Source organism: Panulirus ornatus, chromosome 3 (genome assembly GCF_036320965.1).
Source record: "Panulirus ornatus isolate Po-2019 chromosome 3, ASM3632096v1, whole genome shotgun sequence".
NCBI classification, from domain to species: domain Eukaryota; kingdom Metazoa; phylum Arthropoda; class Malacostraca; order Decapoda; family Palinuridae; genus Panulirus; species Panulirus ornatus.
The window spans coordinates 34,149,344-34,173,504 of NC_092226.1; the positions used below are offsets into that span (position 1 = coordinate 34,149,344).

The window sequence follows — 24,161 nt, forward strand, 5'->3', positions numbered from 1 at the left end:
TACCTTATGAGTGTTTAGAGGAGACGTGTAAGCAGAAACCACATGTATTTGCTTTAGGATTTCTGACTCAACATGCGTCCTCGCGCTGCAGGTAATGAAATGAGCTCTTCCACTCTGAGACCCATGATAGGCTCCGAGCTGCGCCGGTGGGCCGGTCCGACCGCCCGCTCGCCAATCAGGATGCTGGGGGCAGGACGAAGCCTAGCCCCGCCTTCCCTCACACCGCCATGCCAGGCAGAGTTACTGCCTGACATAATATTCGAGCTTGGTTGGTGGAAAGAACAAACATTAGTTGACGTTTCACGTAAGCGATCTAATTTAAGAGGATACAGAGGAAGAATAGAGAGAGAATTAGACAGCTGTCACTCTGACAGACTACTGGCCGCGAGGTGAGCGCTGTAACTCACTTACGTTGTCCTCGCCTCGGCAGTGTATTAGCGCGGCGAGTTGCGAGCGTATTGTTGTAGCTTGCTGACAGTTACAAGCAGTGTGGTTAAGCTAACACTTTATCTCCGGGGAATGTAAGTCAATAGTGTTAAACAGTGCTTGCGTATGAACAGAAATTGTCGGTGTGTGGTGACTAAGAGAGTGTGTTAGCGGTGAGTGTGCGCGGAGGGGCAGCGATGTGGCTGGCGGTAGCGGCGGCAAAGCGGCGGTGAGCAACAGCTGAGCGGCCGCGCCACCCGCTGGGGAGGGCGAGGGTGGCCCGGCCCCGCATGTGTCCCGAGATGAGCGGAGATGCGGCGCGTGGGACTTGGCGACGCTCGCCAGAGGCTGCAGCGGCCCTACAGCAACCCGACAGTGGCAGGGAGGAGGGGGAGGAGACCCTCAGCGACCACAAAGAACGTCCTGAACCCGGGACGCAGGCAGGTGAGGACAGCGACAGTGACATTAGTGTGGGATCTCCCTCACCCAAACCTACCAGAGACAACTCCCCGACAGGCAGGTCGGGCCCTGTTGTGGTGCACAGTGAGGACCTGGGGTCTCCCCCGCCACGTACACCCACGCCAGGATCAGCATCTAACCATACCAAGTATCAGGAAGATGGCGTCACCTCCCCAGAGTGTGTCATGTCGCCCCCTCCTGCCCCAACGCCCCCTGTCAGAGAGGGGGCGGAGGACGAGTACTTCAAACCTCTGAAAAAATTAAGAATGATACAGTTACAGCAGGAGGAGGCTGCCCTTGCTGCCCGCACTAACAGTGGGGTTAAGTCCTTCTCCATTATGGAGATCTTGAGCCACAAACCCGTTGTGGCCAAGGCTCCTGAAGCCACAGGAGGCCGCATCGTCAGGCCCTGGGACACTGACGACGACGAGGACGGGTCCCGGCCGCAGTCAGTGGACGACATGAGTATGTCGTCGGCCTCCTCCTCGGGAGGGTCGCCGCGCCCGGCGTCTAGTGGGCCTGCCTCAGGTAGCTCCAGCCAGGGACAGGTCAGAGTCCGGGGCAAAGATGGCAACCCACTCGATGCACTCTTCCAGATGACGAGCAAGACTTTCGAGGGACTCAAGTCTGGCCAACAACCCGGTGAGTGTATGTTATGAATTTGTTATTAATTTCCTTCAGCCGCAAAATATTGCAGAGGGGAAAACCATAATGTTTCCCCATCTTGAATCCTTTTAGTGGAAAGTTGGGTCGTGTTCCCGACCCCACAGAGCATATCACCCAGGAGATCACAACCTCCAAGTTTATCTTGATTTATGGCAGACCACCGTATTCTTCCAGCGAAATTAGTGGTATTTACGAGGTAATAAAAACAATCTTTAAGGGCTATATGACCGTTCTAACGACTCACTGTTACAGAAGTCTATTGCGAACAGCAGTGGTGGCCTGAATGGATTCTTATAATGCAGCCTGGGAGGTAAAGTCAAATGTACTTGAGCGTAATATGTATGATGCTTTCCTCAATCTAACCCACACTATATCTGAATTATTTACGCATGAAGGAATTTTTGGCAAGCCCCCGAAATATCTTGGCGAGACAATCCACGACGTAAAAAGTGGGGAAATATAAAAATTAATTCCCTGACCAAAACTGTAAGACTTGACATTGGCAGCGTATGAAAGGAATATTCTGGTGCTTACATAACCAAGATCGACACACAGGGATGTAACAACGCCTATGTAAAATTAAAAATATTTTTTTGTTTTGTATGACAGGGTAAAGTTTGTTCAAGACGAACCAATTTTCGGCTTAACAAACGCACTCATTTTTTATTTTACGTAAACAACCACGTAAAACTTGTCCAAGAACGGTCTTAACATTGGATAATAAAATCATAAAACTAGACCAATAATACTATTTCTGGTGGGATCAAGAACGTACGATCTGAGGAAGAAAACTACATTCACTAGTTCAGTGAGAACGTAACACCTGACCGAGAACGATATTTATGAGTATGACAGTAATTTAGAATTTGATAAAGAACCATATTTCTTGCATTATAAGGAAGGACTTGACTGCAACCATTCTTAGTGTACGAAAGCATTAAGCCTCACCAGCAAGGACATGTTCAGTGTGTGATAATGTCAAACTTGAAGAGGGACAATTTTGGTGTACTGCCAAAATTCAAAAACGACTGAAAATCGCCTTTTTTTTTATGTATGACACGAACTTAACAGGAAACAATATTTTCAAATTTAACAAAAGAGTAAAGCAAGCACTGACATCTGCCGTGTTAAAACAAAATTGTAAAACTTGATTAAGAAACTACAGTCACAGTATATATATATGACTTAAAGTTTGTGTACAAGGCTATCACACGAAGGTACAGTAACAAGAGTGTCAGTGTACAAGGACCGCGGAACATAACCAAGCATGACGGATACAGTGTAGAAACAAAACATCATTATGAGGATACTTACCTTGTGATGGCAGTCACAGCGTAGAGATTCTGAAACAAACAAAAAACAATATTATTAATGTATAACCCAGTAACTAAACTTATCAAAATTCCCAGCATAAACCACAACTAACAAAAAAACAACGATAAAAAATAGATGAATAAATATCTAATAGTACCTGGCTCAGTCTAGGGTATATATATATATATATATATATATATATATATATATATATATATATATATATATATATATATATATATATATATATATAAAAGGGGAGGGAAATGGCGAATCGTATGAAATATATATATATAGCATAGGGCCTCAGTTGCTCGTGTCGTCTCACCTAACATAAAATATAAAAGAATACTGACTTCCCCTTTATCCCTGGGGATAGGGGTGAAAGAATACTTCCCACGTATTCCCTGCGTGTCGTAGAAGGCGACTAAAAGGGGAGGGAGCGGGTGGCTGGAAATCCACCCCTCTCGTTTTTTTTTTAATTTTCCAAAAGAAGGAACAGAGAAGGGGGCCAGGTGAGGATTTTCCCTCTAAGGCCCAGTCCTCTGTTCTTAACGCTACCTCGCAAATGCGGGAAATGGCGAATCGTATGAAATATATATATATAGCATAGGGCCTCAGTTGCTCGTGTCGTCTCACCTAACATAAAATATAAAAGAATACTGACTTCCTTCGACCTCAGTGACCAACCTATGACCTAACTCCTCAAAATCTACCAATGGGAACACCTCAGTCCAGCAGGCCGGAAACCAACCCTTGGACACAGACGGTGTTCACGACGTAACTATAACCTGGAGACCCACAGTGTAGCGCCAGCACACGATCCTTCTGTCGTGTACTTCACATCGTACTCTCAATATTAGCTTAAACCCCGTAATTTTGATGTTTACAGAACATAATCCCGTTCTTAAGACAACTCTCTCCTAACTATATACCCGAGGCAATTCTCTCTCTCTTGTCCTTCTCACTCCTTCACTTAAGATGTTACCATTATCACAATGGGTCTCCAAACAAGGTATTATCAGTACTAAGTTGTAAACTACGACCACGACGTACAAAGGCCTGGAGGTCCTGGAGTGAATTCAGTCGTAATGGATTGAACATGATGGCGGGGTACCTCAAGGCGGGTTCCTGCGACCTACCTGGAGGAGGCCTGGCCTGAGGTGCAGGATGGGCCACAAGTGGGAGAAAGAACAACACAAGGACCTCGGAACAACAGGACGCCCATGTTGGCCATGGGTCCTCCCGAGGGAGTGGGTGTTCGTACTACACTTAGGTGACTGTCTCGGCCGGTTACACAGGATAGGTATAACTACACACGAAATTACAACACCACAGGTTAAATACAGATCATTACCTTTACATATCTGTTTACTTCCTTTAACTCTCTCTCTCTCTCTCTCACTCTCTCTCTCTCTCTCTCTCTCTCTCTATCTATATATATATATATATATATATATATATATATATATATATATATATATATATATATATATATATATATATACATATATACAAAGGCAATCACAACAGACACGTGACTCTTCATAAATGCAGAAAACCACTAGGAAAATGAAACACGATAACCCTGAGCGCTTTCCTGTATTGACATATCTTCAGAAGACTAGTTACAGGCTCTGTAACTAGTTGTCTGGAGATGTAATGCACGACAGAGATCAGGATTCTCGTGTTTCCTTTTCATAGGGGTGTTTCTGCACACACACACACACACACACACACACACACACATATATATATATATATATATATATATATATATATATATATATATATATATATATATATATATATATATTTCTTTTCTTTTAAACTATTCGCCATTTCCCGCGTTAGCGAGGTAGCGTTAAGAACAGAGGACTGGGCCTTTTTTGGAATATCCTCACCTGGCCCCCTCTGTTCCTTCTTTTGAGGAAAAAAAAAAAAAAAAAAAAAAACGAGAGGGCAGGATTTCCAGCCTCCCGCTCCCTCCCCTTTTAGTCGCCTTCTACGACACGCAGGGAATACGTGGGAAGTATTCTAAATCCCCTATCCCCAGGGATAATATATATATATATATATATATATATAAACAGATAGAAAACAGATAGATAGATAGATATTACCGGACTCCACCCTGTCACTCCTATATCACTGCACAGTACCCACCTTACGCTCCATAATGGTCTCCACCTACCCCTAGATATGTGCCCTCTACCCAGAGTGTCGGTAAAAGACGTGGTGTGTGTATATCTAGACAATAAATATTTCAGATAAAAAAAACTAAGGGACTCCGCCTACTCGAGGTCACATCACAACTGAAGAGCCACCATTGGTGTGGCTGTACAGCTGAGAGTAAAGACTCGCCAAAGATCTTCTTACTCCAAAGAAGTTCACATTTCCCTGCCACTGGAAGTAGCGCAGCCTTAGGCTGCAGGTGCCTCTAGGTAACACCAAGACACTTAAAAAATTGGGTTAGGGGGTAATTATAGAGAATATATATATATATATATATATATATATATATATATATATATATATATATATATATATATATATATGTGTGTGTGTGTGTGTGTGTGTGTGTGTGTGTGTGTATCACAATCCATGAGATGAGTGGATCAGGTTGGACTAAGACACTTGAGCACATCATTCCAAAGTTTCGGTTCAGTGAACCATCTTGAGGGGCTGGACAACAGACCAGAACAAAGGTGTATATTTTCAGCTAAGGTCAACCCTCCCGACCCCATGACGTGTCGTGTACTCATTGGTTCACGGTGTGGGAACCAATGAGTACACGACACGTCATGGGGTCGGGAGGGTTGACCTTAGCTGAAAATATACACCTTTGTTCTGGTCTGTTGTCCAGCCCCTCAAGATGGTTCACTGAACCGAAACTTTGGAATGATGTGCTCAAGTGTCTTATTCCAACCTTATGCTCCCATATATATATATATATATATATATATATATATATATATATATATATATATATATATATATATATATATTTCTTTTCTTTCTTTCAAACTATTCGCCATTTCCCGCGTTAGCGAGGTAGCGTTAAAAACAGAGAACTGGGCCTTTGAGGGAATATCCTCACCTGGCGCACTTCTCTGTTCCTTCTTTTGGAAAATTAAAAATAAAAAGAAATAATGAGAAGGGAGGATTTCCAGTCCCCCGCTCCCTCCCCTTTTAGTCGCCTTCTACGACACGCAGGGAATACGTGGGAAGTATTCTTTCTCCCCCATCCCCAGGGATAATATATATATATATATATATCCCCAGGGATATATATATATATATATATATATATATATATATATATATATATATATATATATATATATATATATATATATATCACATCTATTTATCTATTTATCATACTTAGTCGCTGTCTCCCGCGTTAGCGAGGTAGCGCATGGAAACAAGAAAATATGGCCCAACCCACCCACATACACATTTATATACATAAACGCCCACACACGCACATGTACATACCTATACATTTCAACGTATAGATACATATACATACATATACACATACACACATGTACATATTCTTACTTCCTGCCTTAATCAATTCCCACCGCTACCCCGCCATTTTTTAATGACCCCCCCCCCCCGCGCGTGCGCGCGAGGTAGCGCTAGGAAAAGACATCAAAGGCCACATTTGTTCACACTCAGTCTCTAGCTGTCATGTATAATGCAACGAAACCACAGCTCCCTTTCCACATCCAGGCCCCACAAAACTTTCCATGGTTTACCCCAGACGCTTCACATGCCCTGGTTCAATCCATGGACAGCACGTCGATCCCGGTATACCACATCGTTCCAATTCACCTTATTCCTTGCACGCCTTTCACCCTATATATATATATATATATATATATATATATATATATATATATATATATATATATATATATATCTGGAGAAGGCATATGATAGAGTTGATAGAGATGCTCTGTGGAAAGTATTAAGAATATATGGTGTGGGAGGCAAGTTGGTAGAAGCAATGAAAATTTTTTATCAAGGATGTAAGGTATGTGTACGTGAGGGAAGAGAAGAAAGTGATTGGTTCTCAGTGAATGTTGGTTTGCGGCAGGGGTGCGTGATGTCTCCATGGTTATTTAATTTGTTTATGGATGGGGTTGTTAGGGAGGTAAATGCAAGAGTTTTGGAAAGAGGAGCAAGTATGCAGTCTGTTGTGGATGAGGGAGCTTGGGAAGTGAGTCAGTTGTTGTTCGCTGATGATACAGCGCTGGTGGCTGATTCGGGTGAGAAACTGCAGAAGCTGGTGACTGAGTTTGGTAAAGAGTGTGAAAGAAGAAAGCTCAGAGTAAATGTGAATAAGAGCAAGGTTATTAGGTACAGTAGGGTTGAGGGACAAGTCAACTGGGAGGTAAATTTGAATGGAGAAAAACTGGAGGAAGTGAAGTGTTTTAGATAACTGGGCGTGGATTTGCCAGCGGATGGAACCATGGAAGCGGAAGTGAATCATAGGGTGGGGGAGGGGGCGAAATTTTTGGAGCATTGAAAAATGTGTGGAAGTTGAGAACGTTATCTTGGAAAGCAAAAATGGGTATGTTTGAAGGAATAGTGGTTCCAACAATGTTATATGGTTGCAAGGCGTGGACTATAAATATAGTTGTGCGGAGGATGGTGGATGTGCTGGAAATGAGATGTTTGAGGACAATATGTGGTGTGAGGTGGTTTGACCGAGTAAGTAATGAAAGGGTAAGAGAGATGTATGGTAATAAAAACAGTGTGGTTGAGAGAGCAGAAGAGGGTGTTTTGAAATGGTTTGGTCACATGGAGAGAATGAATGAGGAAAGATTGACCAAGAGGATATATGTGTCAGAGTTGGAGGGAACGAGGAGAAGTAGGAGACCAAATTGGAGGTGGAAAGATGGAGTGAAAAAGATTTTGAGTGATCGGGCCTGAACATGCAGGAGGGTAAAAGACGTGAATAGAGTGAATTGGAACGATGTGGTATTCCGGGGTCGACGTGCTGTCAATGGATTGAACCAGGGCCTGGATGTGGGGCCTGGATGTGGAAAGGGAGCTGTCGTTTCGGTGCACTATACATGACAGCTAGAGACTGAGTGTGAACGAATGTGGCCTTTGTCGTCTTTTCCTAGCGCTATCTCGCGCACATGCGGGGGGAGGGGGTTGTCATTTCATGTGTGGCGGGGTGGCGACGGGAACTGAATAAGGGCAGACAGTATGAATTATGTACATGTGTATATATGTTTATGTCTGTGTGTGTATATATATGTATACGTTGAGATGTATAGGTATGTATATGTGCGTGTGTGGACGTGTACGTATATACATGTGTATGTGGGTGGGTTGGGCCATTCTTTCGTCTGTTTCCTTGCGCTACCTCGCTAACGCGGGAGACAGCGACAAAGTATAATAAATATAATAAATAAGTATATATATATATATAATATATATATATATATATATATATATATATATATATATATATATATATATATATATATATACAAATATCATATCTCCTGACATAGGAAGTTGGCGTCAAGACTTAGCCTTTGAGAATTTGAGGATTTATCGTTCTATGGTTTCTTCTGTTCCTCTTTTAGGTGATAATATAAGGGGGGAGATATCCAGCTTTATACGACATGCAGAATATATATATATATATATATATATATATATATATATATATATATATATATATATATATATATATATATATATGAAATCACAGTAGAGGGGCGCGATCTAGGAATGTGCTGATAACCACGAACCATTACGAAAAAAAAGGTCCCATCCAAAGCGTTTTCGTGCAATTTACTGCCAACGAAGTGAATTGAACGAAAGCGCTTGGGGCTTTCGTGTTTCATTTTCTCTTTTGATTTTTTGTGGGTATATATATATATATATATATATATATATATATATATATATATATATATATATATCTATATATATATATATATATATATATATATATATATATATATATATATATATATATATATATATATATATATATAATGACCCAAGGACCTGTTTTCATATAAGATTCCTTATGTCACCCAGGCTCCTGCAGCCCAAGACAGCGCGTCTTCCAGTAGCAGGGAAATCACAGTTTAAATCAATGTCATAATAAATGCATGTTTGTATTCTATTCAGGTACATATATAGGCGCATGCAGATGGATATATAGATAGATAGATGGACAGATATCGATATATAGATACACAGATAGATAGTTATACAAACCCAAGTCTAATGAAATGGGTATTCTTCAGTTTGGATGCTGCGCTACACACGGGAGCAGGGTGTTGCTGGCTGTTATGGGGTGGAAAGGTCCTCGACGACCCTGTTCTCCTTTCCTTTGGTGACGACGACACATCCTTGCTGGAGGCTACTTCTCGCTGACGGAGTTACAACTTGCTGGAGGAGTTCGGGAGCACCTATCTATCTATCTATCTGTGTGTGTGTGTGTGTATGTGTGTGTGTGTGTGTGTGTGTGTGTGTGTGTGTGATTACCTCAGGACGGTTTCATGTGAAGGAGTCCAAGCGTTACCCAGGACCTTTCTAAAGGCTCCTGTAACCCAAGGCTACGCTGCTTCCAGTAGCAGGAAAATCCACCCGTTGGGAGTTATATGTTTCTTAACACGACTGTTATACTCCCAGTGACGCAGCCTCGCTAAAGGTGACTTTTTACGTGTGGTGTAACTTTGAGCATAAGTAGTACGGTGACACCTATATACATGTATGTATATATATATATATATATATATATATATATATATATATATATATATATATATATATGTGTGTGTGTGTGTGTGTGTGTGTGTGTATGTGTGTGTGTGTGTGTGTGTGTGTACTAGGGCTCCGCCTGCATGAATTTACGTCGAGAACGAAAAGTCAGTCGCCTTTGGCAAGGCTGAATCATTGGGAGTAAAGCCTTGTCAAATAACTCCTCATTCCAAAGGAGTCTACGTTTTCCTGCTACTGGAGGCAGCGCAGCCTTGAGCTACCGGAGTCTTTCGAAAGGTCTTGGGTAACACCAGGACTCCACGTTAAATGGTCCTGGGATAATGATATATAGGTGCTCCCGGACTCCGCCAGCCAATTCTAACCCCAATTAGCGAGCAGCCTTCAACAAGGCTGTACCATCGTCATAGGACGGAATGGAGCATAGCTTTGTCGAGGACTTTCCCACCCCAAAAAAGCCCGTAACACCCTGCTCCAGTTTGTAGCGCAGCCTCCGAGCTGAAGAATCCCATTTCAGTGGTCCTGGGTTTGCATAAGTATCTGTCTAACGGCGTATCTATACATCGATATCTCTCCATCTGTCTATCTATATATCTATATGTATACGTATCTTTATGTGCATGCACACACGCAAAAATACACTAACATACACACACAGTAATATATGCTGACACACACACACACACACACGACCATGAATCACCTAGGGCCTAACCAGGGTCGGAAACACATAGGTTGTCGGCCCACAGTCAATCCTAGTTGCTCATCCTTTCATCATGGCCGATGGGTAATTAGGTATCTAGCCTAGGCTGGTGTGGGTGTGTGTGTGTGTGTGTGTGTGTGTGTGTGTGTGTGAGTGATTACTATTAGTGTGTTATGTACCTTATCTTTACTCAATTGTTTGTAGACACACACACACACACACACACACACACACACACACTTGCCTATGCGGGCACCCATTCTATCGACCAGCTCCCAGGGAAGGATGAACAGCTTGGTGGACTGTGGACCGGCTGCCGCGACCAGAATTCGAACCTGTGCTGGTTTGATTCCAAACGGCCCGTGCATAAATGACGGTCAGTTTGTGTGTGTGTGTGTGTGTGTGTGTGTGTGTGTGTGTGTGTGTGTGTGTGTGTAAGTGTACAAACAACTGAGTAAAGACGGAGCAACACGAGTGTAAAATTCTCCCCATAACACAAGCAGTGATCACAAATAGTAATGACACAAAGTGACACTTTACCAAGACGAAACACAGGGTTCACATTTCATTCACCATCTTATGTATAATCACTTACTTCTACAGTGTATTGTCCATCCAGTCATTCACCAGAATGAGAGCATTTCTAGCATGGGTCTTCCATGTCGACAATTCGCATGAACTCATCCTAGAACTAAAGTTTTTTTGCCTAACTTAAAATACATATGTAATACACACACACACACACACATAAACCTCTCAATACATAAAACAAAAATGGTAAACTATGCGAGACAGTGCACTCGGAAAAATCACTCGCTGCTCGCAACAACAAACGCTAAACGCCTCCACAACGAAAGAAAGACCTTGCCAGTACAATCCCTGTTCAACATATTGACCACTCAGTGCTAAGCGGAAGCACGAGACCCCTGCCACCTACTCCACAACTAACCACCAACCCCCTGGTTCAAAATAAAAAGTTTACCCTTGTCCTCACTGTTCAGCACCCCCCCCCCCTCACCCCTCAACCGCCTAGTAAATATAACACTGACAAAACACACACACACACACACACACACACACACACACACACTAAATTAACCTGTCATGCACTTTAACAGACGTCCTCCCAACTTCGTCTTATACACATTCCACCAGACATACACCTATCAGGAACCACACTCCCCAGACACACACGAGTCAAATTCGCTCTGGACATCACCTATCCCCACATTAGTACGAACACCAATGCAGCACATTCCAAGATCCTTCATGCCCACGATACATCAACCACAATGAAGACACCGTACACTTACTACTCAGTTACCAAGCGCTCTACCAAAGCTGATGCTCGAGCCAAACTTGCACTTGGTAAAGGTGGAGTTGAAAACAACATTGGGTTGTCAATAAGAAGCTTCAAAACTGTAATTAGAAGAGGAAACAACAAACCTCTTTGAAACACGAAGACGAGTTCAGTTAAGGACAAGTAGAAACATTTTCCATCAAAATTAAATGTGTACAGTAAAACATGTATATGGAGAAAGTAATAAGATCAGCGGGTTACATGATGTTGTAACTGCTAAACTTGGCTAAGCTATATGTACTACCCACATGACACACAATATCACACGCTTTATCGTCCCACCCGGTGGACGTGGCCGGCTTCCTGAGTGCTGCGGGAGCCCCATAGAGATGAAGAATGTTTCCTGGAGCAGGAAAGACTTAAGCACTACTCTGTGTGTGTGTGTGTGTGTGTGTGTGTGTGTGTGTGTGTGTGTGTGTGTGTGTGATTTCAGTGCAGTACATCTTCACTACATCTACAGAATGAATGCGAGTGAATGAAGCCATTCCCTCGTCTGTTCTCAGCGCAATATATATATATATATATATATATATATATATATATATATATATATATATATATATATATATATATATATTATTACCATTATACTTAATCGCCATCTCCCGCGTTAGCGAGGTAGCGCAGGGAAACAGACGAAAGAATGGCCCAAACCACTCAAATACACATGCATATACAGAAACACCCTCACAAGCACATATACATACCTATACATTTCAAGGTATAGTATACATACATATACCTACACAGACATATACATGTACATATTCATTCTTGCTGCCTCCATCCATTCCGTCACCACCCCGCCACACATGAAATAGCATCACCCCCCTTCCCCGCGAGGTAGCGTTAGGAAAAGACAAAAAAGCCACACTCGTTCATACTCAGTCTCTAGCTGTCATGTGTAATGCACCGAAACCACAGCTCCCTTTCCATTATATATATATATATATATATATATATATATATATATATATATAAAGAAAGAAAAATATATATATAATGTTACTAGACCTCTACTTGCAAACTCCTGCAAGTTTTTACACCTTGAGCGAGAGGTCACCTTCGGCGAGGCTGAATTATTATCAGTGGACGGTAAGGAGTACACTGCCTGTCATAGGAACATCATGTTCCAAAGATGCTCCCGTGTGAAATGTAGCCTTAAATTTGCAGCAAATCCATATCATGGGCTACTAGGTGGTAAAATTGATCATAATTAGAAGAAGAAGAAGAAGAAGAAGAAGAAGACGAAGAAGAAGAAGAGGAAGACGAAGAAGAAGATAAAGAAGAAATAATCGTCAATTGCAGAAAAATATTCGTAAATTCTTGAACAAGAAAATACATGAGTTCATGAGTCAGACACACCGGCCGTTTACACAGTTAGAGCGTATGTGGTCACAGGATCATCCGTAAGACCTGAAAGTAATGAAGACTTCGGTGGTTATTATATCTTGACGATGACGTCCCTAACGACCCAGGCAGTTGAGGGACTTAATTAAGCCCAGCCAACCAAATATGATACATACACACACAGACACACATACACACACGACACACACACACACACACACACAAACCACACACACACATAAACCACACACACACATAAACCACACACACACATAAACCACACACACATATATATATATATATATATATATATATATATATATATATATATATATATATATATATATATATATATATATATAATCCCTGGGGATAGGGGAGAAAGAATACTTCCCACGCATTCCCTGCGTGTCGTAGAAGGCGACTAAAAGGGAAGGGAGCGGGGGGCTGGAAATCCTCCCCTCTCGTTTTTTTTAATTTTCCAAAAGAAGGGACAGAGAAGGGGGCCAGGTGAGGATATTCCCTCAAAGGTCCAGTCCTCTGTTCTTAACGCAACCTCGCTAATGCGGGAAATGGCGAATAGTATGAAAGAGAAGATTGGTTCTCAGTGAATGTAGGTTTGCGGCAGGGGTGTGTGATGTCTCCATGGTTGTTTAATTTGTTTATAGATGGGGTTGTTAGGGAGGTGAATGCAAGAGTTTTGGAAAGAGGGGCAAGTATGAAGTCTGTTGGGGATGAGAGAGCTTGGGAAGTGAGTCAGTTGTTGTTCGCTGATGATACAGCGCTGGTGGCTGATTCATGTGAGAAACTACAGAAGCTGGTGACTGAGTTTGGTAAAGTGTGTGAAAGAAGAAAGTTAAGAGTAAATGTGAATAAGAGCAAGGTTATTATGTACAGTAGGGTTGAGGGTCAAGTCAATTGGGAGGTGAGTTTGAATGGAGAAAAACTGGAGGAAGTGAAGTGTTTTAGATATCTGGGAGTGGATCTGGCAGCGGATGGAACCATGGAAGCGGAAGTGGATCATAGGGTGGGGGAGGGGGCGAAAATTCTGGGAGCCTTGAAGAATGTGTGGAAGTCGAGAACATTATCTCGGAAAGCAAAAATGGGTATGTTTGAAGGAATAGTGGTTCCAACAATGTTGTATGGTTGCGAGGCGTGGACTATGGATAGAGTTGTGCGCAGGAGGATGGATGTGCTGGAAATGAGATGTTTGAGGACAATGTGTGGTGTGAGGTGGTTTGATCGAGTAAGTAACGTAAGGGTAAGAGAGATGTGTGGAAATAAAAAGAGCGTGGTTGAGAGAGCAGAAGAGGGTGTTTTGAAATGGTTTGGTCACATGGAGAGAATGAGTGAGGAAAGATTGACCAAGAGGATATATGTGTCGGAGGTGGAGGGAACGAGGAGAAGAGGGAGACCAAATTGGAGGTGGAAACATGGAGTGAAACAGATTTTGTGTGATCGGGGCCTGAACATGCAGGAGGGTGAAAGGAGGGCAAAGAATAGAGTGAATTGGAGCGATGTGGTATACCGGGGTTGACGTGCTGTCAGTGGATTGAATCAAGGCATGTGTATGGGGGTGGGTTGGGCCATTTCTTTCGTCTGTTTCCTTGCGCTACCTCGCAAACGCGGGAGACAGCGACAAAGCAAAAAAAAAAAAAAAAAAAAAATATATATATATATATATATATATATATATATATATATATATATATATATATAGATAGATAGATAGATAGATAGATAGATAGATAGATATATAGATAGATGTATATATATGTGTGTGTGTGTGTGTGTGTGTGTGTGTGTGTTGTGTGAGTGTGTGTGTGTGTGTGTTTTTGTGTGAGAACCATGCCCACTATTGCTTCTCATATTTCTGTCTTACACTGACAAATGCAACATTGTTACGTATCCTTGTTTGTGGATGACATCTGAACTGGTACAGTCTCTTCGACTGACACAGAAAACCCTCAGACACATATGACCCATGTCTTTCGCTGCTGAGGCAACAAAGAAATCGTCACATACCGAATTATGTTACGAAAATAGGAGAGATCGTATCAGGAAATAGGATGGGTCAAAGATCTAGACGTGATATGTCGGATGGCAGAGGAATTCACCTTCAGGGAACACAACAAAGGAATCAATGAATCTATGAAGAAATCAAATGATAAGTTGGTTTTTAAGATTTTTTACAAGCCATGGAAATGGGGCTAAAGATGTCGTTTTACCTTATAGCTCCCTCTACCGATTGTTATGCTATAGTGTGCTAACATCACCATACAGATATCTGTAATCATTCACCGAGCTAGCATAGCCCCAAAGACCCTATACTGCCTGTATCAATACAGTCTAATGCCTGACTGACAGGAGGGGGCGAGTAAAAGTACTCCTCAGCCTTTATGACGCAGATGTGATGGTACATCGGAAGGCGATTCTTCCTGAGAGATTCAAGTAATTTCTAAGTTCATAGTCCTCGATATTTCAAAACCTTTTGGTAATACGTAGTGTAGGGCTTGGAACTCCACACTCTTCTCTTGCAATTGACTTCCCTCGTTCTTCTTTAACGTCCAGCTGTCTGTCTGGTCGGTTCTTTTCCATATCTGTCGATGAGTCAACCTCTAGTCATCGTTTCCATATCAACAGCGGTGTTCCTTAAGGTTCTGTCTTGTCACCCACACTCCTTCCCTATATCAAAAAAAATTTCTTCAGTCAATAACCCTATTCACTCAGTCACCAGGGAGTTAACTCTGTATTCTTTCGGTTCTGCTCCATCTACTCTTAATCTGTGTCTCGCCACATCCTAGTTTCTTTAAACTTATATTTGTATAAAAAGCTTCCAGTGGGTTTGGAGTATCCAAGTTAAGCTTAACGCTTTAAGCCTAGTTTATTCCTATTTCTCTTTCTCAAACCCTTCACATCTTTTCCATTTCCTATGATGGTTCTGTGGTCCCATTACTTAATGGAGAAAACAACTTTGGAACATCAGCACCTTACAGAAAACGTATCGACTCCCTCTAAACACTGATTATCTTGTTCAGATGTCTCTCACACGGGGAGAGGCTCTGGCTTCACGTGCATATTGTTCAGATGTCTCTCATGCAAGGAAGGGCTCTGGCTAGACATATATAACGTTCATATGTCCCTCACACTGAGAGAGGCTCTGGTTTCAAGCGCTTATGGTTCAGATGTCTCTCTCACACTTAAGAGAGGCTCTGGCTTCACGTATATGGTCCAACATTTCGACATTCCAACTCTCCCCATACGACTTGACCCAATTTCCCTCCGCCGTGACACTGGTTCTCTTTCTCTCCTCAGTAGTCATTGCTTCACTTTCTTCGCTCTCAGTGCCTTGCTCATTTCCAGCGTCTGCCATTACCGTGGCCATACAAGGCTTGACCAACCACAGCATCGTCCACGACGGCGTGACGGCCGCCTTACGGTGCTTGTTTCTCTGCTACCGTCTCCTTCCAGCCTCTTCATCTGTTTACTTTCGCATGCCTTATCTCGCAACTGTCCCGTTATTTTTTTTCTTCAAAATCCAAGTTTTCATCATCTACAATTTTAACCCTGCTCATCTTTCTCATTATTGTATTTGTTACATTTAAGTTTGGATTAGTTTGGCAGGGTTGAATACAGAATCTAAGAGTAAAATACTGAAATGTATAAGAGATCGAGAGTACTGTCTTGTAGCTAAGGCTGAGTTCCTCTGTGTACGCACATATACACAGATGTATATCCTGGTGAAGACTTAAAAGCTTATATCTGCTGAAGATGTCGATGGTCGATTATTCTTCAGACAATGAGCTTACACCACTGGGGAGAAGACACATGACATCTTAGATCCAGTGGCGGGAAGTTTACTGTAAATGATCTTGTGATTCATACTTATATGTTACGAGAGATAGCTTTACACTCGTGTTGCCTCATCTCTTAAACTTGTCTGTGTTTACCAAGTCTTTATTCCTGTATCTTCATACACACATATATACAAACACACTCAAGCCTAATCCACGTGCCCATTTATCGACCAGTTCCAAAGAGAGAATGAACACCAAGGACTGACAGTGGGCCGACTGCCGCGTCCAGAATTCGAACCCAAGCGGACCCGGCCCTGGTGGAAACATGCTGACTCATGTGTGTGTGTGTGTGTGTGTGTGTGTGTGTGTGTGTGTTTCAGACAGTACACCCTCCGGTGAACGGTATACATAATAATAATAATAATAATAATAATAATAATAATAATAATAATAATAATAATAATAATAATAATAATTTCAATGAATTAGGCGCAGCAAAGATTCAAAGTACAGAGAAAAACAATGTACACAACATAAACATAAAGGCTGTAAAAAGAGTGTGTGTGTGTGTGTGTGTGTGAAATCGATATCCTTTGTGCTAACAACAGTTTTTCTTTTTTATCATTAATCTTGTTCACAGTTTCCCGCGTCAGCGAGATAGGGCCAGAACACACGAAGACAGGCCGCATTTGCTCACATCCATTCTCTATCTGTGATATGTAAATGCACTTAAACCATGACCCCCTATCCACAATTAAGTCTCACAGACCTTTCCATGGATTTTTCCGGCTGCCTCACAAGCCTTCATTCAGTCTATTGACAGCGCATCCATCCCTGTACACTACACTGTTCCAGTTCACTTTATCTCGTGCATGCCTTTCACCCTCCTGCATATTCAGGCCCCGATTACTCAATACCTTATTCACTCCATCCTTCCATCTCCAGTTTGGTTCCCCGTTCTCTTTGTCCCCGCCATTTCTGACACATATATCCTCTACTGAGGAGGTTAACATTACAGTATAATACGTGCTAACGGCGTGGAGAATTGTTAGGATAATGCTATTTCTCGTAGCTTTCTATACGAGTCCGGATGGTTTCGACGTGCTACTCGGGAACGAGGGATCTTTGATGGCAGGATATGACGGTGGCGTGAATATTTTCTCTTCAGATAGTTGTTGGTTCCCTTATCTTTCTAGTGATAAATTTCTCTTACAATCTAAAGCGTCATTTGCCAAATTTTCGTTTCCACTATGATAGTTGATATCAAATTCCTGCTAGGGTCCAACAATATATATATATATATATATATATATATATATATATATATATATATATATATATATATATATATATATATATACAAACCGCGTAGAGGTATTTCATTACATACCTGGTACGGTTGTGGGGAGCGTCTGACCCAGCTTTAGCATGTCCTATGGATGAGAAACCAAGAACACGGCTGCAATATGCTCGAAATTGAGTTGCGGTGGTTAAATTACCCGAGCACACACAATCATATATATATATATATATATATATATATATATATATATATATATATATATATATATATATATATATATATATATATACATCGGTTTATTGGAGTTAGGTAGGCATTCGGCTGAAAATACACAGTTGAGGTATTACAGAACTGAGAGGTCATGAGAGTTAATATCTAACTAAACAGAAAAAGAGATCAATCATAACGTGTGTGTGTTTGTGTGTGTACTGTTATACTTGTTCGCCGTTTCCCATGTTAGCGAGGTGGCGCCTATAACAGACGAGGAGTGGCCTCGTTCGCTCATATCCAATCTTTAGCTGTCATACATAAACGCAACAAAACCAGAGCTTCTCCCACACGCACGGCCCCAACTACCTTTCCGAGGTTTCCACCGATCACTTCATATGTCCTGGTTCTGATCAGCGCCACAACGTTGCCACTTATATACCGGTACATCGCTCCAAACACTCATCCCCGTGCAGGCTCACACCTTCCGGTATATTCAAGCCCCGACCCCTTAAAACCTCTTTCTATCCAACCTTTTAACTCCAGTTCGGTTTCCTCCTTCCCCATATCCATTTCACACATACAACTTTTTTGAGGCAACCTCATCTCACCTATTTCCCTTCATAATTCCAAAGCATTTTAACACGTCATCTTCAACTCTTTTACCCATACTCTTCTCAATACCACACTTCTCTTTTACCCTCTCACCCCTAAGTCAACCTTCCTCACACTACTACATACTGTCCTCAAACAATTCACTTCCAACATATCTACCCTCTTCCGTAATCTGTCACTTAGGACCTACGCTTCGCTTCCATATAACACCGTCGGAACTACTACCCCATTCAACGTATCCTCTGCCCTCACACACAGTGACCCTCTCCTGCCACACATCCCTCAACGTGCCTAAGACTTCCACCCCCTCACCTGCCCTGTGGCTCACTTCATCTCCCATGGTCCCATTCGCTGCCATATACTCTTTTAAGTACCTAAAACACATCACTTGCCTCCATGCAAACTCACACTATTGCTAACCTGTCTCTACTGTCAAGCCTAAACAACCTTGCGTTTCTTCACATTCACTTTCAACTTTTTCCTTGCACACGCACTGTTCCAAATTGTGAAACCAACTTCTGCAGTTTCTCACCTGAATCTGCCTCCAGTGCTGTGTCAACAGTGATTAAAAGTAGATTCACTTTCCAGGTCCACCCACCCACCATCACACACACACACACACACACACACACACACACACACACACACACAGAAAAAAAAAAAACACGTACTTAACATACTGAAGACCTGCCCCTTGCCTCAAACCCCCTCACCTTCTCCCGCAACACCCTAACCAAAAGTAGCTGAAGAATGGCCTCATTTGTTGACATCCACTCTCTCCCTGTCTTAAGTGATCTACCGAAACCAGAGATCCGCTATCCATAGACAAGCCCCCCTAAAAAAAAACCTTTCCGTGGTTTCCCCCTGACCATTATATACGCTCTGGTTGAGGCCAGTGACAGCACGTCGTCACCTGTCATACCGCATCTCTCTACTCCGCTCCGTCACATGCACGCCTATCGCTCCCTGCATGCTCAGGGCCCGATAGCGAAGAGTCTCTTCCGCTCCATAAAGGCCTTCTCCTTTTCGGTCTCCCCCTCCCCCCCTTTGCTCCACCCACTTAGGAAATATACCTACATCCCTCCCTCTCCACCCAGTATTCTATATTATATTTCTACGTGCTAACCACCTCAGCACAACGTGTTGGACTCTCTGTCATGCTCATCATACTACCACACCTCCCTCTTATACCGTCATTTCCGACCAGACCAACAACCCTCCTTACACCACATACTGTTGTCAAGCATCTAATTTCAAGCATAACCACCTCTTTCCATCCGCTGGCAACTATACGACTCCAGCACAACACTGATGGGACTAGTATGCCTTCAAACCTACCCGTCTCTGTCCTCACGCGGGGATTCTGCTCAGGCGCGGCAGAGAGGGTCTGTGAGTTTGTGTTCGATGTTGAAACTTTGTGAACTGTGTACACACCTAATGAGGCGGATTTCTTCCGTGCAACCTATATTGTATCGAAGTTTCAAAAGACCATCAGAACTCCTGCTGATGTGCGATTATCCTTTCATGGAAAAAGCTAAGTCCGCATCACGGACTTGTGTGATCTTGTATATTTTGTCTTTTTTATGCATATTCGCCATTTCCCGCGTTAGCGAGGTAGCATTAAGAACAGAGGACTGGGCCTTAGAGGTAATATCCTCAATGGGCCCCCTCCTCCGTTGCTTCTTTTGAAAAATTAAAAACGGGAGGGGAGGATTTCCGGCCTCCCCGCTCCCTCCGCTTTCAGTCGCCTTTTACGACACGTAAGGAATACGTGGGAAGTATTCCTTCTTCCCTATCCCCAAGGATATATATATATATATATATATATATATATATATATATATATATATATATATATATATATATATATATATATATATATCCTTCAGCCACTGAGTGCCACCAGCACGTAAGTGCCACCAGCCACTGAGTGCCACCAGCACGTAAGTGCCACCAGCCACTGAGTGCCACCAGCCCTAAGTGCCACCAGCCACTGAGTGCCACTAGCTCGTGAGTGCCACTAGCCCGTGAGTACCACCAGCCACTGAGGGCCACTAGCCCGTGAGTGCCACCAGGCACAGAGAGGCACGTGGTCAGGACAGTGTTGTCAGGGTGAGTGATCCCCCCTCACCTCCAGCATGGTGGCCTCCCGTATTATTAATAGGTGTGCGATGCTAAGCACTCGACGCTGCCGCCTAACCCGATGCTTGGACACGGTTGGGCAGCAGTGAGAGATGGGCGGCACGGCCGATAAAACAGCTGGGGTGGAAAAGCTGCTGCTGGGGTCCATGAATGGCTGGGTGGCAGAGCTGGGGGGGGGGGGGTTGATTGGCTGGGTGGCGGTGACGGCTGGGTACGTGAGTGGGTGGGAGCACAGGTGGGTAGGTGGGTGTGTGGCAGGGGCTGTGGGGATTACAGGTCGGTGGGTGGCAGGGGCGGTGGAGCCCAGTGTTGGGTGGGTGGCAGTGGTAATGAAAGCCAAACGTTAGTGGTTGGCAGGGGAGGTGGGTGGATGGCAGGGGAAAGTAGGGGAGCCAGAGGTGGGTGTGAGGTGGCACAGGTGGTGAGAGTCACAGGTGGGTGGCAAGGATGGGGTGACCGGTGGGCGGATGGTGGAGAGGATAAATAATAATGATAACTTACTACAGTAGTGATTTGCTGTTATCCAGATGGACTGCCAGGCCTCATACACCCGCCAGTCAAGACAAATGGTCTCTTCCCACACTGAGGATAATGGCAGGAATGGTCACACTACAGCTGTGTGGGGGCCGCCCCTGCAGCTGTGTGGGGCCCACCCCTGCAGCTGTGTGGGGCCCACCCCTGCAGCTGTGTGGGGGCCGCCCCTGCAGCTGTGTGGGGCCCACCCCTGCAGCTGTGTGGGGCCCACCCCTGCAGCTGTGGAGGGCCGCCCCTGCAGCTGTGTGGGGCCCACCCCTGCAGCTGTATGGGAGCCACCCCTGCAGCTGTGTGGGGCCCAACCCTGCAGCTGTGTGGGGCCCACCCCTACAGCTGTGTGGGGCCCACCCCTGCAGCTGTGTGGGGCCCACCCCTGCAGCTGTGTGGGGCCCACCCCTGCAGCTGTATGGGAGCCACCCCTGCAGCTGTGTGGGGCCCACCCTTGCAGCTGTGGGGGGCCCACCCCTGCAGCTGTGTGGGGCCCACCCTTGCAGCTGTGGGGGGCCCACCCCTACAGCTGTGTGGGGCCCACCCCTACAGCTGTGTGGGGCCCACCCCTGCAGCTGTGTGGGGCCCACCCTTGCAGCTGTATGGGAGCCACCCCAGCAGCTGTGTGGGGCCCACCCTTGAAGCTGTGGGGGGCCCACCCCTGCAGCTGTGGAGGGCCGCCCCTGCAGCTGTGTGGGGCCCACCCCTGCAGCTGTATAGGGGCGGCTTTCCGTGGTTATCAGCTTGAGGCTGGTCTGAGCTGTGCTGTACGGCATCTGAGCAATACCCATGGGGCCCAACTCGGGCGGCAAGTGATGGGTGGGTGGCTGGGCTGATGGATATAGTTGGCTTATGTGTGGCCAGTGGTAAGCTGTCAGGCCCTCCCTGCGCGGTACAGGTCAGGAAGCGCGGTACTATGCCAAGAGACGCGGTACAGGTCAAGACGCGGGAGACTATACCAAGAGGCGCTGTACAGGTCAGGAGGCGTGGCACAAGTCGGGAGGTCTGGTATTATGCCAAGAGGCACGGTACAGGCCAGGATGAGCGGAACTATGCCAGAAGGCGCGGCACAGGTCAGCAAGCACGGAACTATGCCAGGAGGCGCGGTACAGGTCAGGAAGCACGGAACTATGGCAGAAGAAGCGGTGCTTGTCAGAAAGCGCGGAACTATGCCATGAGGCGCAGTACTATGCCAAGAGGCGCGGTACAGGTCAGAAGGCGCGGTACAGGTCAATAGGCGTGGTACAGGTCAGGAGGTGCGGTACAGGTCAGGAAGCGCACTACAGGTCAGAAGGCGCGGTAAGTAACCTCACCTAAATGCGCGTCGCTGTTGACGACGGCGGACACAGCTGGACTGGACCACCATACGGTGGGCAGAGCTGGTGACGCCAATCATTATTATACCGACATTATTTACGGACGGAAGCTGTGGATAAATATTACTAGCATCATGTGCAGTTGCTCGGGAGAGAGATGAGTAAGACTGAGGCAGGATTGGCCATGGTTGAGGGCATTTTTGTAAAACTGGATGAATGACTTTGCTGGGACGTCTTGAAAACAGTCCGTCTCCATCTTTCACTTTATCATACACAGTAACAAACCAAACTACCATATGCAATCATATCTGGGGCAAGGATTTATAGTATGGATATGTACCACACCAGCCAGGCTCTGTGTGTGTGTGTGTGTGTGTGGGGAGTACGTGGACCTGCAGACTGCGGCCTCCAGCAGCTTGGTCGACCAACGACCCAACCCAGCAGCCCAGACTGCAGGGTATAGAAGTCCCCTGAAGACGTCACTTGATATACAGATCTCTTAAGTCCGATTAGACGACCTTGGATATGAAGGCTTGATCTCTGACCTGACCCTTGAGGTCATCATACCCAAGGGTCATACCGCCGTGCTAAAAGGATGGTCCCCGAACTGCTCAACGGGTCTATCAAGTCGTTTGGTAGTTAAACAAAACCATTAAGGGGTAATCTCCAGGTCACTTGTCCTTCTAAACGCCTTCAAATTGTGACAACAGTACAGCCAATTGCGTAGAACCCGTCAACCCTTGACTACTCCCTCCCAGTACACCTCTCGACCAGCGCCGGCCAGGGCGCTCCTTCACAGCACATCTCCCAGTTAGAACTGGCCATGACGCTCCCTCAGATCCAAGAATTGTGACGCAGTTTTTTCTCTTTTTTGTATATTCCTGATGATGTCTGTGAAGGCCAAAGATTGACTGAAATAATATGGATAATTTTGGACAACTGGTGTTGAGTACCCACCTAATGGTAGAATGATGGAGAAAATTAGAATAAAAGTATTAATAATTCTAAAGATCCAGTCGTATTCAATTCTATGTGCATATATATATATATATATATATATATATATATATATATATATATATATATATATATATATATATACTCATACTATCCGCTATTTCCCGCGATAGCGAGGCATCGTTAAGAACAGAGGACTAAGCCTAAGAGGGAAAATCCTCACTTGGCCCCTTCTTTGTTCCTTCTTTTGGAAAAGTAA

At 44.2% G+C, this 24,161-nt stretch overlaps 1 protein-coding gene across 1 annotated transcript in view; it reads left to right on the forward strand.

Annotated features, from left to right (window-relative positions):
• Positions 1-278: 278 nt before the first annotated feature.
• The window catches only part of LOC139761981 (uncharacterized), a 278,179-nt gene continuing 254,296 nt past the window's right edge, over positions 279-24,161 (forward strand). The window contains exon 1 of the mRNA XM_071686744.1: positions 279-1,527. Within this exon, the coding sequence (XP_071542845.1) occupies positions 717-1,527 (811 nt within the window). The 5' untranslated portion in view covers positions 279-716. The remainder of the gene's footprint in view (positions 1,528-24,161) is intronic.